The sequence below is a fragment of the Mastigoproctus giganteus genome, chromosome 9, assembly GCF_048544385.1.
Source record: "Mastigoproctus giganteus isolate SK-2022 chromosome 9, ASM4854438v1, whole genome shotgun sequence".
In the NCBI taxonomy this organism is placed as follows: Eukaryota; Metazoa; Arthropoda; class Arachnida; order Uropygi; family Thelyphonidae; genus Mastigoproctus; species Mastigoproctus giganteus.
In genome coordinates this window covers 68,630,743-68,647,024 of record NC_143583.1, presented here as the reverse complement: position 1 = coordinate 68,647,024, position 16,282 = coordinate 68,630,743, and the positions used below count along the sequence as shown (strand labels likewise).

General features: G+C 36.9%; 1 protein-coding gene across 1 annotated transcript in view; it reads left to right on the top strand.

Moving 5' to 3' along the window:
• The first annotated feature begins 9,134 nt into the window (after window positions 1–9,134).
• LOC150080422 (toll-interacting protein-like) overlaps window positions 9,135–16,282 on the top strand; it is a 99,615-nt gene continuing 92,467 nt past the window's right edge. The window contains exon 1 of the mRNA XM_090381275.1: window positions 9,135–9,214. Coding sequence (XP_090237401.1) covers window positions 9,152–9,214 — 63 coding nt within the window. The 5' untranslated portion in view covers window positions 9,135–9,151. The remainder of the gene's footprint in view (window positions 9,215–16,282) is intronic.

Sequence of the window (16,282 nt, the reverse complement as noted above, 5' to 3'; positions counted from 1 at the left end):
CTTTCCACAATGCAAGTGGAACGTAAAAGATATGCAGCCACTATCCCACATATCGAGAAGTCATGCTAGTCAACTTCTTTCTGTAGCCAGTCAAAAGATTGAGGCATATTCTCGACACGGATAATAGCTTCTGGTCAAATCGTGTACTTTGTTTAAAATAAAAAATAAAAATTCTATTAAAAGAAATACTCCATTATTTTTGTACGTGCTACTTGTGATTCCAGAAATTTTTATGATTTTGTGAGAGAGAAAAAAAAAAGGGGGGGTTTATAATCACTTACGGGAAAAAAATGTCAGGGAGGCACAGAGCTTTTTGGTTGTCTTGCAGTGCTAACCATTAGAGAACGAACAAAATTTTTCAAATATTTGTTCATATTTCAAGAGATATTTGAAAAATCATGTTTTATCAATTATGCAGGATATAAAATCTGTAACCCCTTTACAATTTCTTCAATTCGTTCATGAGTATTGTCAAATAGAATCTTATCTAAACATAGAAATAGCACTATGAATTTTTCTTACCCTGCCTGTAACAGTAGCTTCTTGTGAAAGGTCCTTCAAAGCGAGAAAAATTTAATTAAAATAATACACCTTCATTGCATATTTTTAGTTTATGTTATAACGTTAAAAGTACTATATTTCCCAATCTCCCAATGCTTATGTCACACCAAACTGACTCGACAATTTTGTTTCTATGATTTTATACTAGATATATAAATATAAACTATCTGGTTTTCTAATTTTTTTGTAGCTATATGTACTTTCTTTTTATATAGAATTAAATTCTCTTTTTATATAGAATTAAATTCTCTGTAGATATAAACAAATATTTGTAAGTTTCTTTTCCTTTGATATTTTTGTTTTGTTATATTCATTGTATTATTTAAATTGTTTTATTAATAAATACATGCAAATTGTAGACCGTTACAATAGTGATTTTTATAAATTCATAAATATTGCAGGAGCGTAGCAAGGGAGATGCGAAGGGGGGAATTTCCCCCGGGCGCCGAGCTTTAGGGGCGCACTGAAGGAATTACCTATCACAATCAGGGGTGCTAGGAAGACATGTTGCCCCCGGGCGTCAACGACCCTAACTACTCTACTGAAAGATTGACTACCTGCATATCACAGAATATCTTACTTCACTGTGCTGCATATAATAGGTGCGTATTTATAACAGTTTTGTCCTGTTCGTGATATTTCACACATTTTGGACTTTGTGCTCGTCAGAGGGGGGGGGGCTGTTAAATTTCTATCTAATTGGCATCAAAATTTAATTGATTATTATTTTTTTTTTCATTTAGATTTTCTAAATTATCTTAGAGGGTTTCTGCTACAATATTTTTAGTAGTCTTGTTGCCCTTTTCTCTTCCCTCCCTGTTGGTTTGATTATTATGTTTAATTTTGACTATTTTCGCTCTACTGTTTTGCCATGCTGCTGGCATGATTTTTATTTAATTTTTATTCTAATTTCTTTATGTATATATATGTATATATATTATTTTATTTAAAATATTGGATATATATATATATATATATATATATATATATATATATATATCCAATATTTTAAATAAAATAAAATAAAACATAAGCCAGTAGTATGGCAAAAACTGTAGAGCGAAAATTAACATAAAAATAACCCAAATAAACAAACGAACGAAAAGAAAGAATAGACATAAATAGTAGCCCGGATACATCTTTCATGATTTGGTTCTAGCTGTTCGAAATTTAGTAGGGAGGAATTGCAAGTTGCTGCCTCTAATGAATGCTTAATGATTTATTTATTTATTTTATTATAATTTAACTTTCGTCAACATTTAATATAATTTAATAGTAATGGGTCGATATGCTAATTTAGCAACGCCTGTGCCGCCATCTATTTTCCTTTTTTTTCTATATAAGCTGATTCAGCTTACAGTATGTCAGTGGTGTGGTTTTACTTTAGAGCGATGTCTGTTCTATAGTTTATTTTTCGCTGCATAAGGACCACCGCCGTGCAAATCCTCTGCATTGGTGGATCGATCGGAGGAGGGAGGGTGAATTGGTACTTCGATCTTTTCACCATGGTGACGATTTGTATAGCGATTGAAATGCAGCGATTCCATGACCATTATTGGCCTCGTGGTCCTCTGTCGATATGGGGCATAATGGTCAGTCTATTTTATTTTAATTTAATTTGATTTTGTATTGTATTGTATTGTATTGTATTAATATCCATATGATGCAAGGAAGCCTGAGGCTTATGCTGCACCAGGAAAAAAAAAAAAAAAAAAAAAAAAAAGTTCCCGAGTAACCCTGAGAGAGAGAGAGAGAGAGAGAGAGAGAGAGACAAAAGTAGAAGGGAATCACCAAGAAAGAGAAGAATGATGATATCCAGCTCAGGACCCTGGGTGTGCCAAGCCCATACTCACCAGATGTGAGCCCCCGGGGTTGATTGTTATCGTTTTGTAGTTCCTTTTTTGGTGATATTTCCAGTCTTTTGGAACTGGTACCTCTCGGGAGGGGGGGGGGTTCCGTTAAATTAATATGTAATTGGCATCATTCTAAAATTTGTATAGTTTTTGTTAATTGGATTTAAAACTCGAAATTATATAAGGGTTTCCGGCCTACTATTTATGCTTATTCTTTCTTTTCGTTCGTTTGTTTATTTGGGTTTTATTTTTATGTTAATTTTCGCTCTACAGTTTTTGCCATACTACTGGCTTATGTTTTATTTTATTTTATTTTATTTTATTTAAAATATTGGATGTATTTCAGCTTCATATGGAGGAATTGCATATCGCTGCCTCTAATGAATGCTTAATTATTTTTATTTATTCACTTTATTATAATTTAACTTATGTTAATATTTAATATAATTCAAGGATAGTATATATATACAGGGTGATTCACTACCAGTGCGACAAACTTGCAGGAGATGTAGGGGCACAAAGACGAATCGGAATCACATAGCATTGCCGGGTTCGAAATGCCTTCGTTATGCGGTAGAGGAGGTTGAACGGAAGGTCGCGTGAACAGCGATCCCGCTGGAAGTCAGCATTTGCGAACCGTTTCTGTTGAAGAAACCAAGTAGCAAAACTCCTCCGGAGTGGATAATCCGCAGGCTCCAATGATTGGACGCGTTGCACATGGTATGAACTCATTTGGTTTGTTGACAGTATCCTCCATACAGTGGATTGGGAAATACCCAATCGTTGGCCTATCGCTTCAGTACTCGTACTCGGATTGCCTTCTGCAAGATGTAGGATATTCTCCTCATTGTCTGGCATCCTCGTCGTTCGCTCTCGATTCATGGTACCTCTTGTGAAACAACCAGTCTCACGTAACCTTCTGTGCACATGTGCGAAAATCGTATGATGAGGAGCACGCCTGTGCGGGAAACGTTCCTGTTGCAAGGGCAGAGCGGCGCGCCCGTTACAGTCCGCAGCTCCATACGCAAGGTGCATGTCGGCCAGTTCAACGTTTGAATACTCGTCCATCCTACTGCCTCGGGAACCGGTTCGCAAATGCTCACTTCCAGCGGTATCGCTGTTCAAGCGACCTCCCGTTCAACGTCCTCTACCGCATGACGAAGGCATTTCGGACCCTGCAATGCTATGTGATTCCGATTCGTCTTTGTGTCCCCTACACCTCCTGCAAGTTTGTTGCACTGGTAGTGAATTACCCTCTGTATATAGTTATTATTGTACTATACAGCAGCTGAACGTGTATATAAACACATCAATATACAGCTAACAGTAAACCATTATTGCCAAAAAAAAATCAGAATATTATGCTTTCATATTTATACTTATCCCTATTGTTCTTATATATATATATAGGGATAAAATGGGATGAAAAGCTAAGTGATAGTAGAGAGATAGCATTAGTAGAGGCATATGATGCAAGAAAGCAAGCTTATGCAGCATCAGCCAAAAAAAAAAAAAAAATAAATAAATAAAAAATAACCACTTCCACTTCACCCATCTGTTCGATCGAAATACCTGTCCAGCTGAGCCTTAAACTTATTTAGGCTACAACTTCCACGACAAGAGATGGAAGTCTGTTCCATCTACCAACCACCCGCTGGCTAAAGGCAAATTTCCGCACATCTATCCTACATCTGTCTTTCCTCAATTTGAATTTATGCCCTCTCAGGTGATTATTCTGAGCAAGAGGAAGAATCCCATCAGCATTGAGCATGCTCAAACCATTCGAGGCTTTGTACACCTCTATCAGATCACCTCGCTGGTGCCTAGTTTTCAGACACTGTAACTCGCAAAACTTAAGCCTTTCTTCGTAAGAGTACCACTTTGTTCCATTCACTAATCTTGTTGCCCTTCTCTGTACTCGTTCCAGCAGCTCTACATCCTTCTTGAAATGAGGCCTCCAGACCTGTATACAGTACTCAAGGTGTGTGGCCCGACCGTTGCCTTATACAAGGGAATAATCACCTCCTTATCCCTGCTAGAAAAATTCCTGTATATCATTGACAAGACACCATGAGCTACTCTTACAGCCTGTCTGCACTGCTCAGAGAACTTCATATCTGCCTGCACAATTACCCCCCAGGTCCTTTTCATTCTCTACCACTGTCAGTGTAGTACCACAGAGTTGATACGTTGCTCTGGGGTTGCTGTTTCCCATATGTAGTACTTTACATTTGTCAATGTTAAACTTCATTTGCCACCTCTCAGCCCATCTGCTCAACCTTTCCAGATCCTGTTGCAGCAGCATAGCGTCAGTAGCATCCTTAACAACCCTGCCAACCTTTGTATCGTCTGCAAACTGGACGTTAAGCTTGATATACCATCATCAATATTATTTATAAATACAGAAAACAATAAAGGACCCAATACTGAACCTTGAGGAACTCCACTAATAACATTAGTCCACGATGAGCAGTGTCCATTAATTACCACTCTCTGTCTTCTCTCCCTCAACCACCCCTTTATCCATAGCAGCAGTTTGCCTCCAATGCCACACTGCTCCAATTTGTGCAGCAGTCTTCCATGCGCAACAGTAACAAAAGCCTTTCTAAGATCCAAGTATATAATATCAAAGTTATTCCCTGCATCCAGTTCTTTTGTGATTGCATCATAGTATCCAATCAGATTGGTCAGGCAAGACTTCCCCTTAACAAAACCATGCTGTGTCCGAGCTATAACTGAAGTCTTGTCTAAATGATCCTGCAGTGCTTCTTTAACCAGTGCCTCCATTAATTTTTCAGGAACAGAAGTTAAACTCACAGGTCTATAATTACTTGTGTCAGCCTTTGATCCTCCCTTGTGAATTGGGGTCACATTTGCACATCTCCAGTCCATGGGTACCTCCCCTGAGTCCAAGGAAGCTCTCATAATTCATAATTATGGCTAAGGGTTTGCTTACTTCCTTTGCTGCCTCCTTTAATATAACTGGATAGATCCCATCCACCCCGGGTGCCTTTCTTGTGTTTATCTTCAACAATTTCTCCTCCACTTTACTCTCAGTTATTACAAGATTCTCTAGCTTACTGCTAGAGTTGAATACACCTCTGGCATTCCCCTCGCTGAATAACTCCTCATGTGTGAATGTCGATGCAAAATATTCATTTAGTTTGTTAGCTACCTGAGCAGGGTCATCAACAGTTGACCCATCGATATCAAGTGGACCAATCTGATTCATCCCCTTCCTTCTAGAGTTTACATAAGTAAAGAACTCTTTGCTGTTTTTCTTCGCATCCCTTGCCAAGGATCTCTCGTAATCTGCCTAACCTCCTTTGTAACTTGGTTACAGATCATCTTGTATCTATCATAGGCTTCTGTGTCACGTGTTAATTTGTATGTATCCCATGCATTTTTCTTCTCTGCCATATGCCTCATTAGTTCATCTGACATCCATTTAGGCCTAAACCTTGAACAATATTTCTTAGTTGGTATGTAAAGCCTAGTAGCTTCCAAGATAAGTTCTTTGAATGCTTCCCATTTTGAATTTGCTGTTGGTGACATCATCAGTTGATCCCACTGTATAGAATTTAAATACTGTCTCAGTCCATCGTAGTCGCCTTTACGAAAGCAATACCCCTTCCCTTTACCCCTAATGGTAGTTACCTCTTTGAGTAACTCCCACTTCAGAACACTGTGATCACTGCCACCTAGTGGTTCATTTATCTGCAGATTCTTAATGCATGAAGAATCACTACTGATAATCAAATCAAGAGTATTACTCCCTCTAGTTGCCTCCCGAACATGCTGATGTAGAAAACAAATAATATGACAGTTGCACCTGACCGTGCCAAGCAGCAGCAGCAAAGGATACAAAAGTTTATATATATATATATATATATGAGGTAGAAGTAATAAATCTATTGAAAAGTGCGAAGATGGAGGCGTAAATTACTCAAAATACCAAAACTAATAGGAGATGGATAGTAGAAATTGGAGATATTGAAGGCGTGAGAAAGAACGTGAATATCCTATATGATGTAATGAATTAAATAAAATTATGCAATAAATTGGATAGCCAATTAGAGAAAAGGGAACTGTAAAGCAAAAACTATTTCATTAATATATGGAGTAATAGCAAGCAACCGATAAGGGTGGAATTCTTTGGTTATAAGTCCAGGAAATGGGGGAGAAAAATTATAAAATTCTGATGTTAGCTAAAAATAAATATTGGTACATAATTAGATATTTCTTCAGGTATTTCTGCACATGATCATGTATGAAAAACTGCGTTTCTATACATATTCCCTACTTTTGGGAGAAAAGCAATTTTAAAAAATAAGTGAGTGCAAATAGGAAGGTAAAGCAGTACACTGAGTCGACAGAAATCATGGGATACCTAGTAATAGGTAGGCCCACCTTTCGCCCGGATAAGGGAAGTCGCACGGCGAGGCGTTGAGTCCACTAGTTCACGAGAGCATTCCACAGGTATTTCCATCCATGCTTGTTGCATCGCTGTCCACAATTCCCTCACATTCCTGGGTGGAGGATCCAAAGCACGAACGGACCTTTCTACAGCACCCCAAAGATGCTCCACAGGGTTCATATCAGGTGAACGGAGAGGTCATTCAATGGTGATAAAATCTGCGTAATACTCTTCGAACCATGTTCTAATCAGAACGGCTGTAGGAAGGTGCATTGTTTTGGTGGAGGAGTCCATTGCCCTGTGGGTGCACGATGACCATGAAGGGACGCAGATGGTCTGCAAGGATGGATACGTAAGATGGACTGTTCAGAGACGCGCCTAGACGTACAAGAGGTGTCCCAACGTGTGCCAGTTTATCACCCTCCAGACCATTACCGACCGCCTACCTTTCTGAACAGTTCCTTGTTGATATGACGAGTGTATAGCTTCGTGCGGTTTCCGCTAGATATGCCCCCTCCTGTGCGCTCTAAATAACTGGAAACGGGACTCATCGGAACAGGAGACCCGTCTCCAATCATCCAAGGTCCAGTGCCGATGTTCTTTCGCCCAGTTGAGGCGTAGAGTCCCGTGTCGCGGTGTTAGCAATGGGTCTCTGGTGGGTCGGCAGCTCCCATAACCTATTGCAGCTAATGATTGCCTGATGGTCTTGGTGGAGACGTTTCTGGCACTGCCCTCTTTGAAGTCGGCGATGATTTGTTCCACTGTCGCTCTCCGGTTGGCTGAAACAATGCGAGACAGACATCGACGGCCACGTTCATCCACTGCCTTTCTTCGCCCACAACCCTGTCCACGCTGAGGTGTTATTCCGGAAATAGCTTATTCCTGATACATTCTTTATACTATCGAACGGGGAAAGTGCAATTTCTGTACCACCTCCGCGATGAGGTGGTACAGAAAGGTGGCAGGGCCTGCCAGAGTACCATTAAAAATACTGGTATTGCTGGTCTGCCTCCAGGGGGCCAAGTGTGGGCAACGGTGGGCCACAACAGGGATCCAACGGCTAAATGAGCAACGGTACACTATACTACACTTAACAATATCCACACACTTTTAAATCTCTGGCCTCAACGGTGTTCTGTGTCACACGAAAATTATATTATGCAGAGATTAGTGGAACCATTGGTGCTGTTAGACACGAAAACACTTTACACTTTACCACATCCGCGATAGAGTGACCCATGCGTCGGGCACTCACTATTATCCCCTCTTTCAAAGTCGGTTAATTCACGATGTTTATCTATACTGACATCGAATTACCGTACTTATATACCTGTCAAGAGGTGGGTTTGTCTGCTAGCGAGAAGAGTGACAGCATAGCGTTGCCCAGGAACCAGGTATCCCATGAATTCTATCCTTTCAGTGTATGTTCTACAACATGCACTGCGTTGGGACTACCTTGTCCATATTTTTGTGGAAGCTCTACTGCATTATTAATTTTTACATTTTTTACATTACATAATACTGGTGTTAGATAGTATGAATCAGAGCTGCAATGCTCAATGCGTTCTACGTTGATATCAATATTTGTAAAATAATAAGAGGAGTTTACCTCAATATAGTACGTAGAACACTTCCTACGTCTACGTGAAGTGTTCTATGTACTATATTGAGGCAAACTGCTCTTATTATTTTACAAATACTGGTGTTTATATAAATATAAAGAAATAATATAAATGTATGTTACTTTTATATTGATAGCGTAGCAGAGATAGTCGGAAGGGGTGGGGGATGGTCGCCGAGTTATTATTATTATTATTATCCATATGGTGCAAGGAAGCCTGAGGCTTATGCTGCACAAGCCAAAAAAAAAATTCTGAATTACCCTGAGAGAGAGAGAGAGAGAGAGAGAGAGAGAGAGAGAGAGAGAGAGAGCGAGACAGAGAGAGGTAGAAGGGAATCACCAAGAAAGAGAAGAATGATGATATCAAGCTCAGGACCCTGGGTGTGCCAAGCCCATACTCCCCAGATGTGAGCCCCTGGGGTTACCAGAAAATTCTACCCCCAAAAATCCGATTTAAAAGAAGAAGAAAAAAAAGAGCTGTTTACTTTGAAAGTAGCGAATCCAATCCTCAGTTTCCCTTAAAGAAAAGTCCCTTGTGCTACTGAGCGAAAGAAATGTATAGTTTTACTTGGCCTCTTCTTTTAGCGTTCATCACAATCAGGCCGACTTTCTGGTAGGCACCTCCAATACGCCGTGATACATAATATTTTGATACGAGATGGCACTGCTGCTGCTGCGAACAGTTGTTATCGTGAAAACATGGCAACGTCGTCATCGGATGGAATTGAAAAAGTGAATAAGCGTGACGAGAGAAAGCAGCAGGTTGATATTTAATTTTCCGATATTTTTTTCATTTAAAACATATTGCACTGGACAGAATACTGAATAGTCTGCTAACTTTTAAAAATTAGACTTCAGTTTTATTAAGTTGCAATTTTGATCTTTATGTATTTGCATATTTATGTTTTTTTTTTTTTTTTTTTGTTTATCAAGGGGGTAAGGTGGTTATTTATAAAAGTTATTAGAGTATTATTATTCGAGCTTTTGCTGGCCAAAAAAAAAAAAAAAAAAAAAAACCACCTACGAGCAGGTTCGGATTCAGCTGCTGACCTTTGAATTCCCCCAGGCTGATTTACCCATCTGTGTAATATGTTACACACCGAAATTGAAGTTATATATACAATTTCCAGTGACTTGTCTCTTTTGCAGAACTCAACTATGGGAGGGAAAAGGCAGTGCCGAATTTAGGTAGTTGAGGTCCCTGGTGCACATATATTAAAAGCTAAAAAATTTTACTCATTCAGTAATTGCTTTGGTCTGGTTACCTAGCTTTAGTGCGTTTCGGTAAATCCGGCCTTGGGAAAAATGGACCATCATACCTTAACAATAAACATCCTTCATGGGGCCTCCAGATGAATTTTACCCTTGGGCATAAATATTTATCCTCCTGCTACATAAATTCAAACCCCAGGGGCTCACATCTGGTGAGTATGAGCTTGGCACACCCCGAGTCCCGAGCTGGATTTTTTGTTTATCAAGGGGGTAAGGTTATTAGAATATTATTATTAGAGCTTTTGCTGGCCAAAAACGAGCAGGTTCGGATTCAGCTGCTGACCTTTGAATTCCCCCAAGCTGATACCCATCTCTGTAATTCAGAGGCCGTGCAAATAATGGGGGGGGGGTTGCATTGCATGCGGCTCACCAGGGCCCCGATTTAGCGGCCCCCAATTATAGGAGCCATAAAAGTCTCAGAATAAATAAATGAGGCCAGTTAACCCCCTTTGCATCCAGACCCATTTTAGGAAGGATGTAGATTTACTTGAGCATGTACAGAGAAGGGCAACAAGATTGGTGAGGGGAATGAAGGGATCCTTTTACCAAGAGAGGCTTAAGTTCTGCAAATTGCAGTGGCTGGAGACTAGGCACCTGTGTGGTGATCTGATTGAGGTATCTCCTCGAGATTATCTGATTGAGGTATATAATGCCTTGAATGGGTTGAGCATGCTGAATTCTGATGGGATCCTTCCACTTGTTCAGATTACAAACTTAAGGGGGCATAAATTCAAATTAAGAAAAGACAGATGTAGAATAGATGTGCGGAAATTTGCCTTTAGCCAGCGGGTGGTTAATTGCTGGAACAAACTTCCATCTGTCGTGAAAGTTGACAGGTTAAATAAATTTAAGGAGGAACTGGACAGGCATTTGGAGGGAATGGTGTGATTTTTTTTTTTTTTTTTTTTGGCTGATGCTGCATAAGCTCATACACTTGCTTTCTTGCATCACATGCCAACACCACCACCAGCACCACCACTACTACCACCCCTAAGTACCTTTGCACGACCCTGGCTGGACATCATCATTCTTCTCTTTCTTGGTGATTCTCTTCTACTTTTGACTCTTGTTCTCTCTCTCTCTCTCAGGGTAATTCAGAAATATTTTTCTGGCTAGTGCAGCAATAGCCTTAGGCTTCCTTGCACTGTATGGCTAATAATAATGGTTGCTTTAATGAATTATGGTTTGTAGCAATTTATTGATAATGTAGATGTTATGAAATATATTGAAAGTATCAAGCCTTTGCAATATGAATTTATGTAAAAAGTGCCACATTACCTTATTAATAACAGTAAACAAGTGAATGCTACAAAGTGTTAAGTTCAGAGGCAACAGTTAATGACCAGGGTATTTGAAATAATCTCGAGGAGATTAGTTACTCCTTTCCCCATGATTATGCTAAAAGAATAGCATGTCCATTATTAAAGGGTATTCTTATGCAGGCTGCAATAGTAAATATGATGAAAGACACTTCTCTGCAAGATTTTTTTTTTTTTTGTTTGCTATTGTGGAAATAAATTTAATAAAAAGATAACCAGTTTTCGTAATTTAATGGTAGTTTTCTTATTAAATTTATCTATTTATCTTATTAAATTTATTTATTTATCTTATTTATCCTTTAATGAATGTGAACAGTTAATTTACAAATGTGTTTTATTTATTTATATATTTGACTTGAAATAAGTAATTTGGAAAAGCATGAAAAATGTATTTGCATCCATGGTGGAAGAGATGGAATTAGAAAAATTAAATTTAACATTCCACAATTTGGCAATTATTTTGGAAAGTTCCAGTGCCATATGATTATCAGAACACAGTAGTTTGCATTTTATATCAAATTTGTCTAAACAGTAAATGTCTGGAATATATGCTGCAGATTTCTTAGCTAATGTGTGTGAAAACTAAAGTGGTGTAACCAAAGATCCTTGCTTGCTTCTTTTAAGTGGCCGCTAAACAGTTAGCAATATTGTAAAAGATTTTAGTATTACAGTATACATGGCAGGCTCAAATCTCCATCAAGGAAAATCTACACTGAAAAGATTTTCTATTGGGCGGTTTTATAAAGTAATGTATTATAGTGAAAGATATTACTAATAAGCAAACTAAAGTTTCAAGCATTGTATCTAAAGGTTTTCTAATTTTTGTTTTTAAATAACTATTTGTTTTCTATTTTTTTTTTTTTTTTTTTTTGTTATTTCACCAGATTGCATAGATTTTGATGTTTCCATAATTTATAGTGTTTCTGGATATACTCTTAGTGCTAATTCTAAAAGTCCAAACCATTTTCACTTATTATTTATACAGCTTTTTTACAAACAGTATAAATTGTTTTTTTTGTAGATACCTGTTGCTGCTTAAAACTGTATGGTAGTTGTTCCCTATGGTAGGTCATTGTTAAAACCAGATAATAGTCATCCTGGGATGCATAACTCTTAGCCGACCTTGAACTTGACTTTGAAAGTTCCTCCTGTCTCGAGATGTCATAACCCAGGTTTGCATTTAAGGCTCTGGTGGCCTCAACCTGTAACTGTCCTGTTGTCAATAACTATATATCTACACATTCCATGTATACATGATATGTATACATGGAATGTATACTACTTCCTTTGTTACCAATAGCTATAGATATGTTGAGACCTGGAAGTCAGAAGTCAGGTAGCTGTATAAACCTTCAAAGTGTTTCATCTGCATTAGTGCTTTTCTGGTACAGTCACGCTAACTAGTATCAGCTTCTAACGTGATTTTTATATTCTGCCTTTGACAGTTTCAACTCATGTTTATGTGAACAATCCAAATATATATTTACCCCCCAGGGGCTCACATCTGGTGAGTATGGGCTTGGCACACCATGGTCCTGAGCTGGATATCATCGTTCTTCTCTTTCTTGGTGATTCCTTTCTACTTCTCTCTCTCTCTCTCTCTCTCTCAGGGTAACTCGGGAATTTTTTTTTGCCTGGTGCAGCATAAGCCTCAGGCTTCCTTGCACCATATGGATAATAATAATAATAATATTTTGTTACATTTGCAGTAACTGTATTATGGCAAAACATGCAAGATATAATATTATTTGTGAAAACGTGCTGCATATTTGGAATTAAATTAGCTGACCAAGGTAAAAGTTCAGCCCCATAAAGTGTGGGTCACTTGCAATTCTGGAAATGGGGTAAAAAGAAAGCCATAACATTTGCCATTCCCATTGAATGGAGGGAACCTCGGGATCATTTTAATGACTGCTGCTTTTGTTCCCTAAATGTAATAGGTTATAGCACGAAGAATAAGCAGAGCACTGTGTACTCCAAGAACATTACTTCAGCTGTAAGGCCAGTACCCCATAGACTTGAACTACTGGTACTACCTCTACCAGTTGTACCACAATTTTGTACCACAGCTGTTTATACAAAGTGAACTTGCTAATATCATGAAAGATTTAAATCTATCCTGAGGGTCTGCAGCACTTTTAGGGTTAAGACCAAAATCCAAGAAACTGCTGACCCCAGGATCTCTCTTTTCATGTTGACATCATGAAGAAGAATTGGTTCCCCATTTTTCTGAAGATGGTTCGATAATATATTGCAACAACATTCCTGCAGTTATGAACTTTTTTTGGAATTTCTACCAATCAGCGGAGTGGAGCCTACTTATTGACTCATCAAAGCAAAGCCTTAAAGGAATTCCTCTATAGTGGAAACAAGTATGCATCCATTCCTGTAGCCCATTCAGCATGCTTAAAAAAAAAACTATGAAAATGTTATGGCTCTTTTGGAAAATACAATAAAAATTAATTTATGCAAAAATGCCTTGCTTTCTGTGCAAGTGGGATAGTCAAGCAAGATATGATGGGGAAATGAAAGTGTGGCCCCCCTAGTGATAGGCACAATCAAGAGGTCACAATCATTCATTTCGTTTTATCTAATTATTCGATTATCATGTGACTATTCATTATTGATTCATTAATCAGTAATATTCATTATCGATTATACTCATATCATGTGAATGATTCATTCGATTATGGAGAATCATTTGCTCATTTCATTGAATTATATCATTCGAGTGATATAATCAATAGTTACTAATCATTTGATTATTTTAATTATTGAAATTTCTAGATTACCAATCATCTGATTATTCCTATCACTAGTGATCATCAAGATGAGCCTCTGACATGAGGTTTGAAGAACATTAAAGATGTCCAACTAGATTGTTAGAAATATAAAGCTAGGTTTAATGAGTAGTTCGTCCAATCCCTGAATAAAGAAGGAAATTTTTTCGCAAGAGTTTCAACAGATTTGCAGGATTTTATGTAAAGTGACCAGATCCTTAGCATTCCAATGTAGGACATCTGGGGGAGGGGGATTTTTCAACCCTCTAGAAACACTATACACGTTTTTAAAAATTTTTTTTATATAAAAAATATTCACATACAAAATATAAATTAAATATATTGACTTCTTTGAACTAAACTTATAAAATAAAATATATATATATTTAAAAAAAATTTTTTTTTTCACAGAAAGGCTGAAATTCAGAATACCGCACCCCTCAAGTTACACTACATAACGGACAGAGGGTTGTGTGAACTGAGAAAAATAATTGTAATTAAAAGGGGAAAAAACACTTATTAGAGGGGTTATTGGGTACATTTGAAAAAATCAAAGCAGAAATCTTTGTTGGACCTCACCTATTGCTAGACTATAGTTGAAGAATCCATGATTAAACTGAAAGAAACACTTGGATTGGCTTTAAAAATGTAGCATGCACTTTTTTTGGTAAACAAACACCCATATCATGAGTTGATTATGAATGACACGATGGACATGAGTGACATGAAGTTTAGAAGACAAAGCTACAAGATGTATGTTAAGGTACACTTCCTTCACTCTTATCAGCTTTTTCTCAGAAAATTTAGGTAGTTTTTAAGTGAATAGCAGGGGAGAAAATTATATCATAATATAAAAGAAATGGAAAAAGGTATGAAGAAGGATGGAATGTCAGTATGGTGGTTGACTAGTGCTGGGTGCTGAAAAGAGGTGCCTACCAAAACAGATGGTTAGCTGCCTGAGGAAGTTAAAAAGAGGCAAGTTTAATCCAGTCTAGTGTAGAAAAAATCGTTTGCATCCCTCTAAGCTTGAAAGTAGGATGTAACCTTAATATTTCTGTTTTTATATATTTTCATATAAAAATAACATATTTGTAAAATCTGTAAAAATACAAAATAAACCAGATTTATTTTTAATATTTTTATTTTTTCACATCAGAATTTTTTACAAATAAATTCATAAAAAAACTCTGACATGATAGAACAAATTTCAAGTAACTTTTAAAATTTCCACTTTTGCTTATCTGATTTTTCTTTTACTTTTGCTTATCTGATTTTTCAAAAGAAAATTTTCCATTTGAAAATTTTTCAAAAAATTGAAAAAATATTCAAATGAAAATGAATATTTTTCAATTTGACTTTATTGAAGAATATTTGAGAATGTGTACTGATAAATGTTAAGAGTCAGTTATAAGTTTTAATATTCTTTTTTCAAAAAAATGCATGTGCGAGAGAGTACTTTAAATCTTATCTGGTGGTACACAGTCAATTTAGTTTTTTATTTTCTAAAAATTTTTTACTTTTTTTTTTTTAACTGCCTCTAACTTCTTGGATCCATCTTGTCCATTGGAAATTCAGAATACTTAACAATAATGAAGTGGAAGTTGCACACCTTTTGTTCATCCTTCCGTTAAAGTTCTCTTAATTTTCCATTCTTCATCTAAAGTCATGACATTTAACTTTTGAGAAGGTTTTCATATTCAATCATTGGCAAATATGGAGGCTTTTGATTTTTGTTAGTTTTAACACTCAGATAAAACATCCTCTGCTAGTCATTTAAGACCTTTTTTTTTTATATATAATAATATAGTCAATTATATTTTTCTTCTTTCTGTTATGCCCCTCCACATAAATTTATGGTTATTTTTTATATTGAAATACTGTTTGTAATTAAGAGTGGATGACCTTCACAAAATTCTAGCAGCTTTTTACCATTATTTTTTAGATTTACCTTTCTCACAAAATTTTCCTAAAATATCTTTGAAGATGTAGTCTTATGTTATGTGAAAGACATACATACAACTAAGAAATGTAAATAAATAAAATACACTAAATGCAATTTCTTGAGCCTTAAAATATAAATAAATCACCTAGACAAGGCCCTGAAACCAAATCATTCAAGCATGAATTGTATAGTTCAGCTGTTTCTTAGATATTAACCCATTCACAAGTGAGTTGCCTGAATGTGTGTTGACTCCTTGTAATCAGTTTCCAATAGGGGTGGACTGTGGAATGAGTGTTTCTTCAAGAAATTTTCTAATGAAAACTAAATACATAAATGTTAATTTTTATGGTTGTCTCACATTTATATATATATACAGCATATATATTTTAAGCAGTAGTATCCTCTATGTCTATATATTATTTAATTAGATATCATGAACTTCTGGGTAATTCCCAAGAATTTCTTTGAAATTTGACTCTTACAAGCTAAAATCGGGCAACTGTTGACATCGCATCAA